The following is a 20,552-nucleotide window of genomic DNA, read 5'->3' as shown; positions in this document are numbered from 1 at the left end:
TGTGATGGACTGGAGGGAGATGGTGTGATCTCTATGTGATGGACTGGGGGAGATGGTGTGATCTCTATGTGATGGTCTGGAGGCAGATGCTGTGATCTCCATGTGATGGACTGAGGGAGATGGTGTGATCTACATGTGATGGACTAGAGGGAGATGGTGTGATCTCCATGTGATGAACTGGAGGGAGATGGTGTGATCTCCATGTGATGGACTGGAGGGAGATGGTGTGATCTCCATGTGATGGACTGGAGGGAGATGGTGTGATCTACATGTGGTGGTCTGGAGAGAGATGGTGTGATCTCTATGTGATGGACTGGAGGGAGATGGTGTGATCTCCATGTGATGGACTGGAGGGAGATGGTGTGATCTCCATGTGATGGACTAGAGGGAGATGGTGTGATCTCCATGTGATGGACTGGAGGGAGATGGTGTGATCTCCATCTGATGGACTGGAGGGAGATGGTGTGATCTCCATGTGATGGACTGGAGGGAGATGGTGTGATCCCCATGTGATGGACTGGAGGGAGATGGTGTGATCTCCATGTGATGGACTAGAGGGAGATGGTGTGATCTCCATGTGATGGACTGGAGGGAGATGGTGTGATCCCCATGTGATGGACTGGAGGGAGATGGTGTGATCTCCATGTGATGGACTAGAGGGAGATGGTGTGATCTCCATGTGATGGACTAGAGGGAGATGGTGTGATCTCCATGTGATGGACTGTAGGGAGATGGTGTGATCTCCCTGTGATGGACTGGAGGGAGATGGTGTGATCTCCATGTGATGGACGGGTGGGAGATGGTGTGATCTCCATGTGATGGACTGGAGGGAGATGGTGTGATCTCCACGTGATGGTCTGGAGGGAGATGGTGTGATCTCCATGTGATGGACTGGAGGGAGATGGTGTGATCTCCATGTGATGGACTGGAGGGAGATGGTGTGATCTACATGTGATGGTCTAGAGGGAGATGGTGTGATCTCCATGTGATGGAGTGGAGGGAGATGGTGTGATCTCCATGTGATGGACTAGAGGGAGATGGTGTGATCTCCATGTGATGGAGTGGAGGGAGATGGTGTGATCTCCATGTGATGGACTGGATGGAGATGGTGTGATCTCCATGTGATGGACTGGAGGGAGATGGTGTGATCTCCATGTGATGGACTGGAGGGAGATGGTGTGATCTCCACGTGATGGTCTGGAGGGAGATGGTGTGATCTCCATGTGATGGACTGGAGGGAGATGGTGTGATCTCTATGTGATGGACTGGGGGAGATGGTGTGATCTCTATGTGATGGTCTGGAGGCAGATGGTGTGATCTCCATGTGATGGACTGAGGGAGATGGTGTGATCTACATGTGATGGACTAGAGGGAGATGGTGTGATCTCCATGTGATGAACTGGAGGGAGATGGTGTGATCTCCATGTGATGAACTGGAGGGAGATGGTGTGATCTCCATGTGATGTACTAGAGGGAGATGGTGCGATCTCCATGTGATGAACTGGAGGGAGATGGTGCGATCTACATGTGATGGACTGGAGGGAGATGATGTGATCTCCATGTGATGGAGTGGAGGGAGATGGTGTGATCTACATGTGATGGACTTGAGGGAGATGGTGTGATCTACATGTGATGGACTGGATGAAGATGTTGTGATCTCCAAGTGGCGCAAGCGACGCGGCTCTGCAAAACGCACAAAACAGCCGGGTCAGGCCTGAAGCTAAATGAAATAAATAAGGACGAGTAAATAATATACAATTGGCCGTTCCCATGGCAACAAATTAAAATGTGAGCGGATATGGCGCATTAATTATCGCGCATCACCCGCAGCTGTCGGAAGGCGGAGGGGATGGTTTCTGTGCGCACACACGCGCACGCACGCGCACGCACGCACGCGCACGCACGCGCGCGCACATAAACGCGCGTGCGTGCGCGCGTGCCACCGCTACAGATGCTGCTGCTGCTGTTTGTGGTGTTGATGCACACGCGGTTCCGCACAGATGGATTCATCAGCCCTCGCTCGAGCAGCGTGAGTTGTCGTCGCAGATGGGGGCGGGGGACAGGTGGGGGGGGGAGTGACTTTTATAACAACTTTTACTGCCGCCAGCAGCAACAGCACTGGAGGCGATTCCGATACGAAACACACAAAGTCACCAGCAAACAAGTAAACGCTACAAATCCACGCGCTGTGGCGCTAAATGCAGCGCGCACAACACGAAAGAAAAGCCACGTGGTGGTGGTGGTGGTCATCGCGCACGCTACGGTGATGAGCGAGCGCTTCAGAAGGTGAACACGAGGGTGCCGTCCACGCTGGTACAGAGATGGGCTTGCCCGGCTCCCCAGCGTTCGAAGAAGACGCGCTGCACATCGCCGAGACACCGCGGGAGAGAGACGAGAGCACATCGGCCCGGCTCAGAGTCTTCACCCCTCATCGCCAAACACATCCACGTGATCCATCGTGACTCGATCCCTCCACAGGTTACCGATGAAATCCCAGATCAACTTCAAGATGACACGCTTAATCTCACTCCACTCCCTTTCACGCACTCTCCTGCCTCTACACTCTCATCTCACTCTAATCCACTCCACGCACTCTCCTGCCTCTCCCCACTCATCTCACTCCACTCCCCTCCACACGCTCTCCCACCACTCCCCTCTCATCTCGCTCCACTCCCCTCCACGCACTCTCCTACCTCTCCCTCTCATCTCACTCCACTCCCCTCCACGCACTTTCCTACCTCTCCCCTCTCATCTCACTCCACTCCCCTCCACACGCTCTCCCACCACTCCCCTCTCATCTCGCTCCACTCCCCTCCACGCACTCTCCTACCTCTCCCCTCTCATCTCACTCCACTCCCCTCCACACGCTCTCCCACCACTCCCCTCTCATCTCGCTCCACTCCCCTCCACGCACTCTCCTACCTCTCCCCTCTCATCTCACTCCACTCCCCTCCACGCACTCTCCTACCACTCCCCTCTCATCTCACTCTACTCCCCTCCACACACTCTCCTACCTCTCCCTCTCATCTCACTCCACTCCCCTCCACGCACTCTCCTACCTCTCCCTCTCATCTCACTCTACTCCCATCCACACACTCTCCTACCTCTCCCTCTCATCTCACTCTACTCCCCTCCACGCACTCTCCTACCTCTCCCTCTCATCTCACTCCACTCCCCTCCACGCACTCTCCTACCTCTCCCTCTCATCTCACTCTACTCCTCTCCACACACTCTCCTACCTCTCCCTCTCATCTCACTCCACTCCCCTCCACGCACTCTCCTACCACTCCCCTCTCATCTCACTCTACTCCCCTCCACACACTCTCCTACCTCTCCCTCTCATCTCACTCCACTCCCCTCCACGCACTCTCCTACCTCTCCCTCTCATCTCACTCTACTCCCCTCCACACACTCTCCTACCTCTCCCTCTCATCTCACTCTACTCCCATCCACGCACTCTCCTACCTCTCCCTCTCATCTCACTCTACTCCACGCTTTCTCCCACCTCTCCCATCTCACTCTACTCCACGCACTCTCCTGCCTCTCCCCTCTCACCCCCACGCACGCCACCCATCGGCGCTTCCGACACGCATGACCCACCACGACGTGTAGAATTGGAGCGCCGGCACTTGAGCCGTCGCTCGATGCAAACGCGACCTCGGTCGCTCCGCGGCGACTCCCCCATCGCACGTCCGCACGCCAGATTGCATTTTGGCTGCGACGTTTCCGGAATATCGCCAAATAATTGCCGCCCGGGGGGGGGGTTAATCGACTTACGAGCAAGCGGACGGGGGAGGCGCGGGGGGTGGGGGTGAGGGTGATGGTGTGGGGGGCGAGTTTTTCTTGTCTGCGTAATTCACTTTCGAACATATCCTGCAAGTGGAGTGCAATTCCACCCCGTAATGCGAGTGGTGCTAACGCGGTTATTTTGTCGAACGTTTCAACCTGCCGTGTAAATCTGCACAAAGGCAAAGATCCCCCACCCCCTCCCCCGTATAGCCTCGACAGGCTTTCGGGGCAAGTGCTGCTAGCGGGTGAAGCCTAGGAAGGTCGCCACGGCGCCCCAAGGGGTGGGTGACCGACACCGCGCGCCACGCAGCCTTCATCTCCCCAGTGGCTGATGTCTTACCCATCGCACCAGGTTACTCATTTGAGGCGCCCCAGAAGAGGCCCGGCACCGGAGCGGATAATCGTCACCAGTTGTCGGTGGCCGCGAGCGGCACTCGAACTCGGCCCGCGTGGGTCCGTAGCGGCGGCGCCGCCGCTCCCCACCTACACGCACGGCTGCGCGTGTTCGATGGCGCGACGTCCGACGTTTCGCGCCACGTGCCCGCGGGAGCTCTCCTTCGAGAGAAGCTCACTTGTGGATCCTGACCAAGGGCGAACGGGACAGGTCTGCCGGCCGCTGCCTCGCTGGCCCGCGTCTGTCTGAGCCAGTGAAACTTGATCTATCACATACAATTATTTTTTTTAAATGTTAACCCTCACCGGCATATCCCCGTTTGGTGAATTGACCTCGGCGACCCACGTGCTACCACGAGGGAGGCCTTCATCCGTCGGTGGATTGACAAGGGGGGGGTGGCGGGGGGCTGGGGGGTGGGGCTTGCACCCCCCTCGGTCTGCGAGGGTGATGATGGTGAAGATGCCCATTTATGAGGTGCGGGGGGCAGGGGGGCGGGTTATGTTTTTAATTTCGTCGACGTTGATCTTGTATGCAAAGGTCACCGACGCATGTGTGTGTGTGTGTGTGTGGGGGGGGAGCCGGGGGACGGGGAGGGGGGGAGAGGGGGGGGCATCTCTTGGGGGCCTGGAGGTTCACCTGTTGCTGCCGAGCGAGAGGCCGTTTGGTCCGCTCGACGTGCGCTTTCGTGCGCGCGTCACCGCTACCCAGTGCCGACGTCACTGCTCCCCCAGTGCCGACGTCACAATCAAAATATCACGCGCGCGCACAAAGACAATGATTCCCCACACCCCCAACCCGCCTTTCCCCCTCGTACAGCCGGTAAGGGATTGTTGGGGCACAGGGCTGTTAGCGAGCCCCAGTGAAGTCCCGCACGGCACACCACAGGGGTGCGTTGGCCGACATCGCACGCGGCCGCCTTTGTTTCCCCAGTGCCGATGTTTACACGACGCACATCTGAGGCTAAGTCGACCGAGGAGAGGCCAGAGGACCGGTTCAAATGTTCGCCGTCACTGTTATTGGACCGTGAGCGCGAGTCAAAGGCGGTGGCGCGCTAACCCGCTGCGCCACCGCTCCCCACTCGCTCACACAAGCAAAGACAAAGATCGCCCGTATAGCCTTAACAGACTGTAGGGGCAAGTGCTGTTAGAAAGCACCTATGAAGGCCGTCACGGCACACGAGGGGGTGGGTGGGTGGCCAGCACCACGCCCGGCCGCCTTGTATCCCCAGTGGCGATGTTTATACGCACCGCACCGAGTACTCAGTTGAGGCTGAGTCGACCTAGGTGAGGCCCAGGACCGGTTCAGATAATCGTCACTGGGTGTAGCGCGAACCGCTACACTACCCGCTACACTACCTGCTACACTACCCGCTACACTATCCGCTACAATACCTGCTACACTACCCGCTACACTACCTGCTACACTACCCGCTACACTACCTGCTACACTACCCGTTACACTACCTGCTACACTACCCACTACACTACCCAAGCTAACCGCTACACTACCCGCTACACTACCCACTACAATACCTGCTACACTACCCACTACACTACCCAAGCTAACCACTACACGACCCCCTACACTACCCGCTACCCTACCCGCTACACTACCCAAGCTAACCGCTACACTACCCGCTACACTACCTGCTACCTTACCCACTACACTACCCGCTACACTACCCGAGTTAACCGCTACACTACTCGCTACACTACCCAAGCTAACTGCTACACTACCCGCTACACTACCTGCTACACTACACGCTACACTATCCGCTACACTACCTGCTACACTACCCACTACACTACCTGCTACACTACCCGCTACACTACCTGCTACACTACCCGTTACACTACCTGCTACACTACCCACTACACTACCCAAGCTAACCGCTACACTACCCGCTACACTACCCGCTACACTACCTGCTACACTACCCACTACACTACCCAAGCTAACCACTACACGACCCCCTACACTACCCGCTACCCTACCCGCTACACTACCCAAGCTAACCGCTACACTACCCGCTACACTACCTGCTACCTTACCCACTACACTACCCACTACACTACCCGAGTTAACCGCTACACTACTCGCTACACTACCCAAGCTAACTGCTACACTACCCGCTACACTACCGCACCCTACTCACACTCTCCCCCCCCTCCCCCCTCTCTCTCACCGCAGATCATATCGCCTGAGTACTTCATCCACGCACTCTTCTGCCTCATGTTCCTCTGCGCCATGGAGTGGCTCACGCTCAGCCTCAACACTCCGCTGCTGTGCTACCACGTGTGGAGGTGAGGGCGAGCCATGCTCACCACCACCACCAGCAGCAGCATCCTCACCACCACTGTCACCCTCACCACCATCATCACCACCCCCCATCCTCCAAAACCATTCCCACAACCATCCACGTCACGAACGTCTTCATCCCCACCATTCCTCACCACCATCATCACCATGATCCGCATCAACACTCCACACCACCATCCTCATCCTCACCGCCATCCTCACCACCAACACCATCATCACCATGATCCTCATTCTCACCAAAATCCTCCCCACCATCCTCACCATTTCACACCACAAACCTCATCACCATCCTCACTCTCATCAAAACCACTATCCTCATCCTCACCATGATTCTCATCCACACCCCTGACCACCATCGTCATCCTCACCACCATTCCTCACCATCATCATCACCATGATCCCCATCCTCACCACCATCCTCACCATCATCCTCATCCTCACCACCATTCCTCACCATCATCATCACCATGATCCTCATCCTCACCACGAACCTCATCCTCACAATGCTCACTACGATCCTTACTATCCTCACGCTCATTCATACGTACCCACGCCATGTGCACGACAGTCACCGGAACATTCGGTCACATCGAACAATGGCAACGCATTCAACCGCTCATTGCAGAGGTTCGCGGTTCAAGCCCAGCGACCGCCCTGGTTAATTCTGCGGTGCGCGACATTAACTATAACATAACAAAAGAATCCTACTCCGCTCCCGTGGCCGCCGTCAGAGATCCCTGCAACGTCATTCAAAAAGGACCAGGCCATTTTATTGTTGCTGTCCGCATTGCGGACCCTCAATATTCCAAACGTGAAAAATGTATCTGCAAAAAACGAGCAACTGGGATGCCACATAGCAATCAATGCCCCCCACCCCCCACCTCCTGGCCAATCCACTACCACGCTTTCTAACTGCCCCCCGTCTCCTGGCCAATCCGCTACCATGCTTTCTAACTGTCCCCTGTGTCTTGGCCAATCCTCTACCACGCTTTCTAACTGTCCCCTGTGTTTTGGCCAATCCACTACCACGCTTTCTAACTGTCCTCTGTGTCTTGGCCAATCCTCTACCATGCTTTCTAACTGCCCCCCATCTCTTGGCCAATCCACTTCCACGCTTTCTAACTGTCCCCCGTCTCTTGGCCAATCCACTTCCACGCTTTCTAACTGCTCCTCATCTCCTGGTCAATCTGCCTTCCAACTTTCTAACTGCCCCCTGTCTCCTGGCCAATCCGCTGCAATGCTTTCTAATTGCTCCCCATCTATTGGCCAATCCACTTCCACGCTTTCTAACTGCTCCTCGTCTCCTGGCCAATCCACTTTCCCACTCTCTAACTGCCCTCCGGCTCCTGGCCAATCTGCTACCACGCTTTCCATCTGCCCCTGTCTCTTGGCCCTTCGGTTACCAAACTTTCTAACTGCCCCCCGTCTGCTTTGCCAATTCACGCGGCCCTCAACTTGAAAAAGTACTCCGCAAAAAACGCACAACTGGGATGCCACGTAGCAATTAACACCCCCCCCCCCCCGCGCCTCCCCCTTACTCGGAAAACTTGATAGAACCCTCATGAGGCTTTCCTGGGTCAAAACAAGCGGAATAATAATGACGATGATACAATACGATAACAATTCATAACATTGAACAGACGTGGAGGAGGTGGCCTGGGAGTGGTTCAGAAATCTCTGGGGCAGCACAGAACGAGGCCGTGATGGATGCAGTCGTGCGGGACATGAAATTATAGCACGTTAACAACGTCAATCCACACGTCCCTCCTCCCTCTCGCCTTGTACCAGGATTTGTTGCCCCATCACCGCGTCGTTCACGGAAGTTGATTGGCTATAACTTCACCACGCTGGTCAGTGCAGGCTGAGGAAGAGGGGGCCTACAATCAATTCCGATGTCGCTCGCTACCGATGCCAGCCATGGCCGGGAACCGAACTCGGTTTTTGGTGGGTTTGCAGCAAAACAGTGCGCTAACCGCTATGCCCTGAACAATCACGCGTGCACCTGGGAGGGAGTCCACACAGACAATTGCTTCGAGTGTGGGAAGGGCGAGAGTTTATTCAGCTGACGACATGCACACTCGTTCGCTCGCTAGCCAGGAGATACATCTCAAATGCGCCCCCAATTCCCGTTGCGGCCCCCTCCCTTTCATACTAATTCAAGCTTATTCTTTGGGTCTTTCGGTAAAGTCAGGTAGATAGGTTAAAAAAAGTAATACAATAAACAAAAAACTAGGAAGTTTCGATCGTAACACAAGCGACCGTCGTTAGGTGGAAAAAGGTGGGGGGGGAGCAACTAAGCGCAAGCTGTTTGAAGGTTTCATACAAGCTCTCTGTCAACGTTTCATAACTGCCCCCCGTCTCTTAGCCAATTCGCTGCCCTGCTTACGAACTGCCCCCATCATCTGGACAATCAGCTATCATGCTTTCTAACTGCTCCCCGTCTCCAGTCCAATCCGCTTCTACGCTTTTTAACTGCCCCCCATCTCCTGACCAATCCGCTGCCACGCTTTCTAACTGCCATCCCCCCCCCCCCCCCATCTCCTGGCCAATCGCCTACTACATTTATAACTTTCCGTCCGTCTACTGGCCAATCCGCTGCCCTGCATTTTCCCTTCAAATTTTACCACGCTTCGACCATTTCAAATTCTCAGCCAATGAGGTCAGACCGCCCAACGTCCGACCAATCCGATGTGCACACTGTCCGTTCGGCAATCAAATTGGCAGAGCCGCACGGGCTGACAACTGGCCAATGGCAATGAGGCTGACGGATTTCAAATATCGAGGCCGTTGAGATTCGCCGAAAGTGATGGCGAAATCACGAACGAATAGGGGTACGCCTTTCACCGACCCTTACACACGTAAGCACTCAAACTCCCACACTTCACGTAATGGGCAATTAGCACGTGCAAATTGTTAGTTTCCACTTTACTCAAAATAAGTTACAACTTGTCAGCAGTAGGGTTCCTGAGTGTTGATTGTACGGGGATGTAGCTGCGGGTGATCACTCGTAGACTAGTAGACCTGGGAAGACGTGATGTGTATCTTCTATCGCTACTACCACGGCCAATGTCCCATGAACTTCGCTCGTTGATAACTCTACCAATGTTGAGCACTGGGTCCACCAGACCTAAGGTCACGTGTCATCTGCCCACATACTTGCGTTGCAACCACCAAGGACTCACTCACCCACTAAAACCAACGCTCACCCACTCGCTCAGCCAACCGCCATACAGAAAGTCACGTGCGTGCGTGTATGTTCGTGTCTTTGTCCCTTGTGTGTTCGTCTCTGCAGTGCATGCTTTGCTTGCTTGTATTGCTCGATTTGCCTATATGTGCGTGTGTACGTGTGTGTGTATAGGTAGTGAGGAGTGGTAGTATAGCGGTTCGCATGCCGCGCTACGAACCCGGCGACCCGAGTTCGATTCCTGCTCAGGGCCAACACCAGTGACGATTATCTGAACCGGTCCTGGGCCTTTTCTGAGTCGAAACAGTCTCAAATGAGTACCTGATGTGGTGTGTAAAACATTCCCACTGGGAAGACAAATGTGACCGGGCGTGGTGTTGGCCACCCACCTCCTCGTGTGCCTTTCTGGCTTTCATAGGTGCTCGCGAACAGCACTTGCCCCTACAGTCTGTTAAGGCTATACGGGGGATCTTTGAAAAAAAAATGTGTGTAAGTATAGGTTTCTCGCGAGCAGCACTTGCCCGAACAGTCTGTTAAAATCTTCTTGGTTCTTTCGGTAAAGTCACGTACAATGGAAATAATAAAATAATAAAAATAAAACATAATAAAATAATTCTCACGACGTTTCAGCCACAACGCAAGCAGCCGTCCTCAGGTGGAGAACAGGTCTGCTTGCGTTGTGGCCGAAACGTCGTGAGAATTATTTTATTATGTTATATTTTTATTATTTTATTATTTCCTTTCTACGTGACTTTACCGAAAAAACCAAGAAGATGAATCCCTGCAGTCACGAAAGCTTTAAATCGAAAGTCTGTTAACGCTCTATGGGCGGTCTTTGTGTAGGTATTGGGAGCGGTAGGGCCGCTGTTATCGCACTGCACTACAAACCCGGCGACCCAAGTTCAATTCCCGCTTCAAGGTCTTCACGGTGTGCTGCTTTCAAACGGCACTCGCCCCAACAGTCTGTTGAAGGCTATTCCCGCGTTGGGGGGGTCTTTGTCTTTGTGTCTGTCTGTAGGTACTTCCACAGGCCCCTGTTAGACGGCCTGTACAGCCCCACGAGCCTGACGAACGTGGAGGTGCTGGGCTACTGCCAGCGGGAAGGCTGGCTCAAGCTGGGCTTCTACCTTCTCTCCTTCTTCTATTACCTCTACAAGTGAGTGTCCACTAACCCCCCCACCCCCACCCCACCCCTGCCCACCTCCACCTCGCTCGCTAGCTCACTCACCCAATACTAAAATGGCGGCCTGGCGTGGTCTTGGTCACCCACCTGCTCGTGTGCCGTGCCGCCACCTCGTAGGTGCTCGCTAAGAGCACTTGCCCCCGAAAGCATGTTAAGGCTATACGGGGGGATCTTTTATGGGGGGGGGGTGCATGTGCTCATTAGTGCATCTATGAGGGTATGGGGAGCGGTGGTGTAGTGGTTAGTGCACCGGGCTACGATCCCGGAGCCCCGGGTTCGATTCCCGCTCACGGCCAACACCAGTGACGATTATTTGAACCTCGTCCTGGGCCTCCCCTAGGTCGACTCAGCCACTGGTGAGACAAAGGCGGCCGGGCGTGGTGCTGGCCACACACCCCCTCGTGTGCCGTGCCGGCCTTCATAGGTGCTCGCGAACAGCACTTGCCCCAACAGTCTGTTAAGTCACGTCCGATTAGCACGGTTGGCTACGTTGAATGCGACAGAAGTTCAACATGCACACACGTACACACTCATGGCACGACGAGGGGATCTCTCTCTTGTGTGTGCGTGGGAGGACGTCAAACGCAGGTAATTGAATGATTGATGCCTTCCTGTTGCTACTCACATTCGCGGCAATGAACACCGCCGATGTGAAGCCCTGTGGAAAATCTCAGCTGGCCCGATTTCTCTTTGAGATGCACGCCACGCACGCGCGCGTTTGATTACTTAGCGAAATTTGTATAAAGTCGTAAAAACTAACTATTTGTAAAATATAAATAGTCAGTTTTTATGACTTTAATCATCAATTATTACCAATAACAAAGTTCATGGTAATAATTGTGTGCATGTTATGATAGTTTATAATTTATAGAAGCAAAATAAAAAATATATCAACATTGACAACTCAACAAAAATCATTATATTTTTGCCTGTGGTACCTGGCCTTAACAAATAATCTTAGCAGGTACATTAACAATACATGAAGGGTAAAGTTAGCACTTTAGATATCTTTACTGAACAGATATAATGCAGAACCACCAGTACTTGCCTCACCTACCAGTAGATGATCATGAGCAAACAAGCTGCTAGAAACAAAAGGAAAACAGAAAGCGCCAATCTATTCCAGACTTAACTAAGTCACTGACATTGAAGAACAAGCGCGAATAAATGCAAGAATATGTATGAAATACATGCCTTGGGGACAACATGCATTTTGTCAATTATTTCTTGTCTTAATTAACAGCAGAGGTGTTGGAATGTTTTATTTGTAACGTCCGGGCAAATAGGCGTGATTGCGAGGGGTGCAAAAACAGGTTTCCTGCGAGAAAAATTAAACAGCCGCTCATTTGGAAAGGTTATCATGTAGTCGTTTACTACTGTTGGTTTAACACATAAAACGGCACCATTTAAGTTTTTGCACCTTGGGTGGTACCGATATGTGGTCTGGCCCAAGGACTAATCAACTCGCTGTACTTCAGAGTTAAGTTTAATCACTACTGGGCCTCTGTGAATCTCTCGGTCTCTATGTGAGCCTGTGGGTCTCGATGTGAGTCGCTGGGTCTCTGTATGAGCCTGTAGGTCTCTATATCAGTCTGTGGGTCTCTATGTGAGTCTATGGGTTTCTGTGAGTCTATGGGTCTCTATGTGAGTATAAGGGTCTCTGTGTGAGTCTATGGATCCCTATGTAAGTCTATGAGTCTATATGTGAGTGTCGGTCTCTATGTGAGTCTATGAGTCATTGTGTGAGTCTCTGGGACTTTATGCGAGTCTATGGTCCCTATGTGAGTCTATGAGTTTATATGTGAGTATGGGTCTCTATGTGAATACATGGGTCTCTATGTGAGTATATGGGTCTATATGTGAGTCTATGGGTCTCTGTAAGTCTATGGGTCTTCATGTGACTCTTTGAGTCTCTATGTGAGTCGATGGGTCTCTATTTGAGCCTATGGGTCTCTATATGAGTATAAGGGTCTCTGTGTGAATACATGGGTCTCTTTGTTAGTATATGGGTCCCAATGTAAGTCTATTAGTCTCTATGTGAGTGTGGGTCTCTGTGTGAGTATATGGATCTCTATGTGAGTCTATGAGTCACTGTGTGAGTCTCTGGGACTTTATGCGAGTCTATGGTCCCTATGTGAGTCTATGAGTTTATATGTGAGTATGGGTCTCTATGTGAATACATGGGTCTCTATGTGAGTATATGGGTCTATATGTGAGTCTATGGGTCTCTGTAAGTCTATGGGTCTTCATGTGACTCTTTGAGTCTCTATGTGAGTCGATGGGTCTCTATTTGAGCCTATGGGTCTCTATATGAGTATAAGGGTCTCTGTGTGAATACATGGGTCTCTTTGTTAGTATATGGGTCCCAATGTAAGTCTATTAGTCTCTATGTGAGTGTGGGTCTCTGTGTGAGTATATGGATCTCTATGTGAGTCTATGAGTCACTGTGTGAGTCTCTGGGACTTTATGCGAGTCTATGGTCCCTATGTGAGTATGGGTCTTTGTGTGAGTCTATGGGTCTCTATGCGAGTTTGTGAGTCTTTGTGTGAGTCTATGGGTCTCTATGGGAGTCGATTAACCTTTGTGTGAGTCTATGGGTCTCTATGTGAGTCATTGTTGACTGAGCTGAGACAATCTCGCTGCCCTTGAGATCCCGGTACAATCGCAGGCAGCGGCTGAAACCAGGATTTGAACCCAGGATTCTCAGCGCCACCGGCTCAGCACTCACCCACCTGCCCCTTCTGAGTGTGGATTTTACAAACACGACCACATAATCAACGGCGAGTGATCCCTGAACCCAGTTCAATACTCCATTAACCCAATTTTATTATTAGCAGCCCTTTAATTAGTGGAAGCCCACCACCAGGACCATCGCTGCGCACTACTACCATCACGACTAGCAGAAGCCTTTTATTGGTGGAAGCCCACCACCAGGACCATCATTACCCACTACTACCATCCCCTCTAGCAGCAGCAACCTCCACCATCGACAGTGTGAGTGTATAAAGCGAGGTGCAGTGATTACCTGGCGGCCATTTAAATGGGGGAAACCCACCACCAGCGCCGTCGTTGCCCACTACTACCATCACTCACATTAACATTAGCTGCTCTGCCCTTGCTGCTGACACGTGGGCTACGCCCATGTTAAACCTTTACCTGGCAGCCATTTAATTGGTGGAAACCCACCACAAACGCCGCCATTGCCCATCACTCACATTAACATTAGCTGCCCCGCCCATGCTGCTGACACGTTGGGCTACGCCCATTTTAAACCTTTATAAACAGTTTGCCTTTAGAGGCTAACCCCCTTTTCCTGATGACAACCGTTTGTGTTGCGATCGAAACGTCGTGTTTTTTTTTATTTTTGTATCATTACATTTTATTCACTTCATTATAATTTTTCAATCTACGTGACTTTACCGAAAGAACCAAAGAATATCCATGAACCCAGTCCAGTGATCCCTGAACCCCGTTCAGTGATCACTCGCCGCGTAGGGCCACCAACAGCACTGCAGGGTCTCTTCGGCACTTCCCAGGCGGCGGAGGCGGGAGGTGGTGCGGGGTGGCGGCGGGGGTGGCAGGGGCGTCTTGGGGAGGGCATGCGCCTGGCCTGGCCGAGATGTCAAGAGTCGTTGTTTGATTTTCCCTTTTGTTTATTTCCTCTTTCATTCCAAACTTAAATCGCTCGTCCCTTGAGCTGCTGTCATCGTCGTTGATGTTGCTGATGCTGTTGTTGTTGATGCTCTTGATGTTGGATTATCAGACAGCCTCCCGCTGATATGTATAGACGGGCACGGTGCTGGTGACAATAATCTGAACCACTCCTGGGCCTCTTCCCTCGGTCGACTCAGCCTTAAATGAGCACTTGGTACGACATGTAAACATCAGCACTTACGCGGCCACGCGTGGTGCTGCTCGCCACCCGCTCACCTCGTGTGCCCGGCCTTCGTAGGTGATACGCGCTAACAGCACTTGCCCTAACAGTTCGTTAAGGCTATACGGGGGATCTTTGTTCTAGTGGAGATGGGGGGGGGGAGACACAGCGGGACTCCTTCTCTCATGGTCTCGATCACGAGAATAATAATGATCCCCCCCCCCACACATCCTCCACGAACCCCCACCATCTCCTCCTCCCTCCACGGTGGCCGTCGCCCATCGGCTGCGGATTGAAAATCTTTTCTCGCTCACGATTGCCAACGCGGCGTTTCGTTGCCCACGGAGGTGTTTGATTAGCGACGTAACGGTCGCGATCAATGCTGGCAGCTGAGTCCGTGCGTGGGTCGCAATGGGAACACGCGGCTCGGATAAGTAGCGGCTCTGCCCGGGAGGTCGCGGGGGTCACGCTGTGATCAACGTGGCCGGCTGTCTCTCTCGGGCGAGACTCTAAGAGCGACACAGCCTCGACACACTGAAGGTCCACTCGTATCGGATCAGCTTCGCGAGAGATACCGTGACCCCACGTTACACACAGACACGTCACTGTGACCCCACGTTACACACAGATCAACATTCACTCCACCGTGACCCCACGTTACACGCAGATACTTCACCGTGACCCCACGTTACACACAGACACTCCACCGTGACCCCACGTTACACGCAGACACTTCACCGTGACCCCACGTTACACACAGTCACTCCACCGTGACCCCACGTTACACGCAGACACTTCACCGTGACCCCACGTTACACACAGACACTCCACCGTGACCCCACGTTACACACAGTCACTCCACCGTGACCCCACGTTACACACAGACACACAGTCACTTCACCGTGACCCCACGTTACACACAGACACTTCACTGTGACCCCACGTTACACACAGACACACAGACACTTCACCGTGACCCCACGTTACACACAGACACTTCACTGTGACCCCACGTTACACACAGACACACAGACACTTCACCGTGACCCCACGTTACACACAGACACAGTCACTTTACCGTGACCCCACGTTACACACAGATACATAGTCACTTCACTGTGACCCCACGTTACACACAGACACTTCACCGTGACCCCACGTTACACACAGACACACAGACACTTCACCGTGACCCCACGTTACACACAGACACACATTCACTTCACCGTGACCCCACGTTACACACAGACACACAGTCACTTCACCGTGACCCCACGTTACACACAGACACTTCACCGTGACCCCACGTTACACACAGACACTTCACCGTGACCTCACGTTACACACAGACACTTCACCGTGACCCCACGTTACACACAGACACTTCACCGTGACCCCACGTTACACACAGACACACAGACACACAGACACTCCACCGTGACCCCACGTTACACACATTCACTTCACCGTGACCCCACGTTACAGACAGACACGCAGTCAAATTCGGAATGCGGCGGTGGCCGGACTGCGCCGAACAAAGCGGTCGACAGATGCTGCGCACAAATTAATCTGTCCGGGGGTGCCGGGGAGAAAGGGGGGGGGGGGGACGGCAGAGTTTTTATGGGGGGGGGGGCGAGCAGAAGGCATTGGGGACGATGTCCCCCTTTGATGGAGAATTCTGCGGAGATGTGAGCGGAACATCCACATAGCTCGCCGCGATCCTTCTCGCCGGACGCCTGCCCCCCCCCCAATGCAAGCAGATGGGATACCCCCGGCCCCCACTCCACCCCCCCCCACTCCACCCCCCCCACTCCACCCCCCCCCCCCCCACTCCACCCCCCCCCCCCACTCCACCCCCGCCCCCTAACGCGAGGCCAGAGGCAGAGAGGGGAGCCGAGCAGCCAGCGACAATCTGGCAGCTCGTGTCCCTAGCCGACCCAGCCCCATTATCACCGAAGACAAAGATCCACCGCCACCCCCCCCCCCCCCCGGAGCCTCTGAGAGTCTGTGGGAGCAGTAGCACCTCGTGGGAGGGCGGTGGATGGGACAGCGTCACGTGGCCGTCCGCCGCCGTCTTCCGTCGGCGGCTCGCCCCGATCGAAGCCGCCCGTGGACCGGTTACCGATGTTCGTCACCGATGTTGGCCCCGAGTGAAAGTCGAGTGTGGAGCAGTGCGCTGACCACTGCGACAACACTCCGCACACGCGGATGAACGCACTGCGCGCGCGCAAACGCATGCGCACGGATACACACGTGTTCGACGTGAATCTGTCAATGGATAAGTGTACCGACAAAGATAAAGATCCCCCGTATAGCCTCAACGGACTGTAGGGGCAAGTGCTGTTAGCGAGCACCTATGAAGGCCGGGACGGCACACGAGGGGCTGGGTGGCCAGCACCACGCCCGACCGCCTTTGTCTCCCCAGTGGCGATGTTTACACACCGCACCAGGTACTCATTTGAGGCTGAGTCGACCCAGGACCGGTTCGGACAATCGTCACCGGTGTTGGCCGTGACCAGGAATCGAACCCGGGTCGCCGGGTTCATAGTGCAGCGCAAACCACTACACCACCACTCGCCACAAGAGTGTACCAACAAAGATCCCCCGTGTAGCCTTAACAGACTGTGGGGGCAAGTGCTGTTAGCGAGCACCAACACACACCAGCACACCGGCATTACATGACAGGTGACACACAGGCACACGACAACCAATAACAGCCGCCATTCACCGCTAAGTGAGTGCCAGGTTAGATGCACTTTGAGGATACCGCGTGGAGCGTGGAAAGTTGCCAGGAGGTCACATGACAGCCCCAAGGTGTAATGAGTCGACTGCCTGAGATTGACTTAACAGATTCACCACCTGTGCACCCCACTGTGCCAAGATGAAGATCCCCCGGATAGCCTCGAGCAGACTTTTGGGGCAAGTGCCGTTGGCGACTTTGCAGCACCTCACGAAGGCCGGAATGGCACACGAGAGGAGGGGGGGGGTGGCACAACGCCATGCCCTGAGCCACCTTTGTCTCCCCAGTGCTGATATTTACACACCGCACCAAGTACTATGTTTTCTTTGGCGAAACCCATAGAGCAGGTTCAAATATGCCCCACTGTTTATCACTTGGAGGTGGGAATCGGAGCTGAGCCACCAATTATGGAGCACAGTGGGCTAACCACTGCGCCACCGCTCCCCAAAACACACACAGACGTACACAACCCACACCAAAAACGGACACTTAAAACGTTTTTTCACAACTATCATCACGAGTTTGCGACGGTAATATCTGTGTGTGAGGAGCGGTAGTGTAGCGGCTAGCACGCCGCGCTACGAACCTGGCAGACCCGAGTTCCATTCCCACTCACGGCCAACACCAGTGACGATTATTTGAACTGCTACTGGGGCCTACCCTCAGTCAACTCATCCTCAAATTAGTACTTGGTGCGGTGTAAAAAAATATATATATCGCCACTAGGGAGACAAAGGCGGTCGGGCGTGGTGATAGCCACCCACGCCCCTGATGTACCGTTCCGGCCTTCGTAGGTGCTCGCTAACAGCACTTGCCCCTATAGTCTGTTACAGGCTACACGGGGGGGTCTTTGTTTTCTTTGCCACGTGTTTGTGTTTCTGCGAATTGCGTCGCTAACCCTTGTTCTCTCTCTGCTCAATTCGCAGCATGATATACACGCTCATCGCTAACGTATAGAGAGGAGAGGAGAGAGACAACAACTGGACATCCGGATGAATACGAAGAGACATTTTTTTTAAACAAAAGCGAACAGCAAAGACCACTGGACAACGATGACTGGGAGTTGTTTTTTGCGGTCTTATTTTTTTTGTATTCCCGGAGAAGACTGCGACTACTGCTGCTGCTGCTGCTGGTGGTCGTGGTGTTTCTCTCGCTCGCTCGCTCGCTCCCCCTCTCTCTTCAAAAACAAAACCTCTGAACGGTGGATTCGGCATCTGCCGCTCAACTGGCGGAGGAGTCTCATCCACTGGGGGTGTGGGGTGGCCACGTGGTGCTGGTGGTGGTGGTGGGGGGCTGGCGGGGACGACTTCTCAAGCGACGGCGAAACTTCACTTTTGTGCGTGGGTTCAATCGGCAGCGAGGAGTGGCGAGCGGTGGCGGTGAACACGACGGAGCTCATCTGAACCCCCCCCACCGCCGCCCCCGCCGCCGCGTTCCGACGGCGCGCGGAGGAGCCGAGGGAGGGGGGGGCAGGGGAGAGCCTCTTCGTCCGCATCCTGGGAAAGAGGAAAAGAAATATTTTACAAACTTACGCTGCTTCGTGTGTATCATGGCTCGCTCTGGTTTTTTTTGATCGCGGGAAGATTCTGAAATGAATTATGTTCTTAATTTTTTTAACCGCGCAAACTGGCGCAGAAAAACTCTTTTCCAATGACTTCGCGATTGACGGTTTTGGTTTTATTTCATGGGTTTTGTGTGTGTGTGTGTCTGTGAGCAGAAGAATAACGGGAGGAATTTTTTCAGATATTGCCCGATGGTGGAAACCCTCTGGAGATGTGTAATGAGCGATGTGACGTGACCTCAGTTAGTTTTGAATTCGCGATGGAGATTTAAATTCGCCGGTGAGAAGGAGATTTGGAATGAGCGATGGACGGGAACTCTGTTGGTTTTGAATTCGCGATGGAGATTTAAATTCGCCGGTGGGAATGAGATTGGAATTATCGATGGGAGGGAACCTCTGGACATTGGAATTAACAACAACAAAAACACAATGTGGAATTTTTCGATTTAAAGCTTTCGTGACTGCAGGGATTCATCTTTTTGGTTCTTTCGGTAAAGTCACGTAGAAGGGAAGTAATAAAATAATAAAAAATAAAACATAATTAAATAATTCTGCTGCTGCTTGCGTTGTGGCCGAAACGTCGTGAGAATTATTTAATTATGTTTTATTTTTTATTATTTTATTACTTCCCTTCTACGTGACTTTACCGAAAGAACCAAGAAGACATTGTGGAATCTCACAAACAAAATGCTTTCCTGGCACCCCATGACCCCCTTCCAGACGAGCGTGGCATCTCCTTCGTGTCGCGGGTCTCACTTCTCAGAATCGTCCGTGCGATGGGAAATCTGCGCGCGGGTGTGCGACGGTTATCCGCTCGACATGATGATCTTTTGTTACTTTCTCAAACGACGGGAGATATTTGTCTTCGGGGTTTATATATGTACACCAATCCATCGTCCCGTTTGCTACTGGCGTATACACAAGTGTCAACGTGCAACGGCTCTCGCCTGCTATTTTATAGGCTTTGTCATTTTTTTTTAAAACAACGCGTGGTTGCCAGATCTACAAACTCCGATGCTGCTGCTGTTGCTGCTGTTGCTTCCCTGCCACGGCGCGTGTATCGGTGTTGTAGCCCCGCGGGCTTCGTCCGTCTGTCCGTGTTAGCAGAGGCTCGGGTGGGGAGGGCTTGGGAGGGTAGGGGTTGTGGTGGTGGTGGTGGAATCCACGGCGATTGTGACGACGCATCACGTTCCCAAAGGATTCCGAACGCCAACACTCTCTGCGAATGATGGGGAGGGGTGGGGAGGGGGGGAGGGAGGGAAACCCTCGAAACCCCGAACCACAAACGCGATCACCGTCGTCGCCGTTACGACAGGGAAAGGGACGCGCGCTGGGTTGGTAACGAATGGAAATGACGGCACGCAAAGGTGACGGGTGGATGAGTGAGCGAGTGAGCAGGCGAATGGGTGAGAGCGCGTGGGTGGGTGGGTGAGTGGGTGAACGAGACGAGTGAATGGACGAATGAGAGAGTGTGAATGCATGAGTGAGTGGGTGAATGATAGAGAGAG

The 20,552-nt window shown here is 53.3% G+C and overlaps 1 protein-coding gene across 1 annotated transcript in view; it reads left to right on the top strand.

Moving 5' to 3' along the window:
- The window catches only part of LOC133356362 (protein cornichon homolog 2-like), a 50,092-nt gene extending 29,921 nt beyond the window's left edge, over positions 1–20,171 (top strand). Inside the window, exons 3-5 of the mRNA XM_061573841.1 lie at positions 6,374–6,486; positions 10,705–10,842; positions 18,410–20,171. Coding sequence (XP_061429825.1) covers positions 6,374–6,486; positions 10,705–10,842; positions 18,410–18,440 — 282 coding nt within the window. The 3' untranslated portion in view covers positions 18,441–20,171. The remainder of the gene's footprint in view (positions 1–6,373; positions 6,487–10,704; positions 10,843–18,409) is intronic.
- The last annotated feature ends 381 nt before the right edge of the window (positions 20,172–20,552 follow it).

This window comes from Lethenteron reissneri, chromosome 53 (genome assembly GCF_015708825.2).
Source record: "Lethenteron reissneri isolate LAM-NWPU_2019-01 chromosome 53, ASM1570882v1, whole genome shotgun sequence".
NCBI classification, from domain to species: domain Eukaryota; kingdom Metazoa; phylum Chordata; class Hyperoartia; order Petromyzontiformes; family Petromyzontidae; genus Lethenteron; species Lethenteron reissneri.
This window is presented reverse-complemented; position numbering and strand designations above follow the sequence as displayed.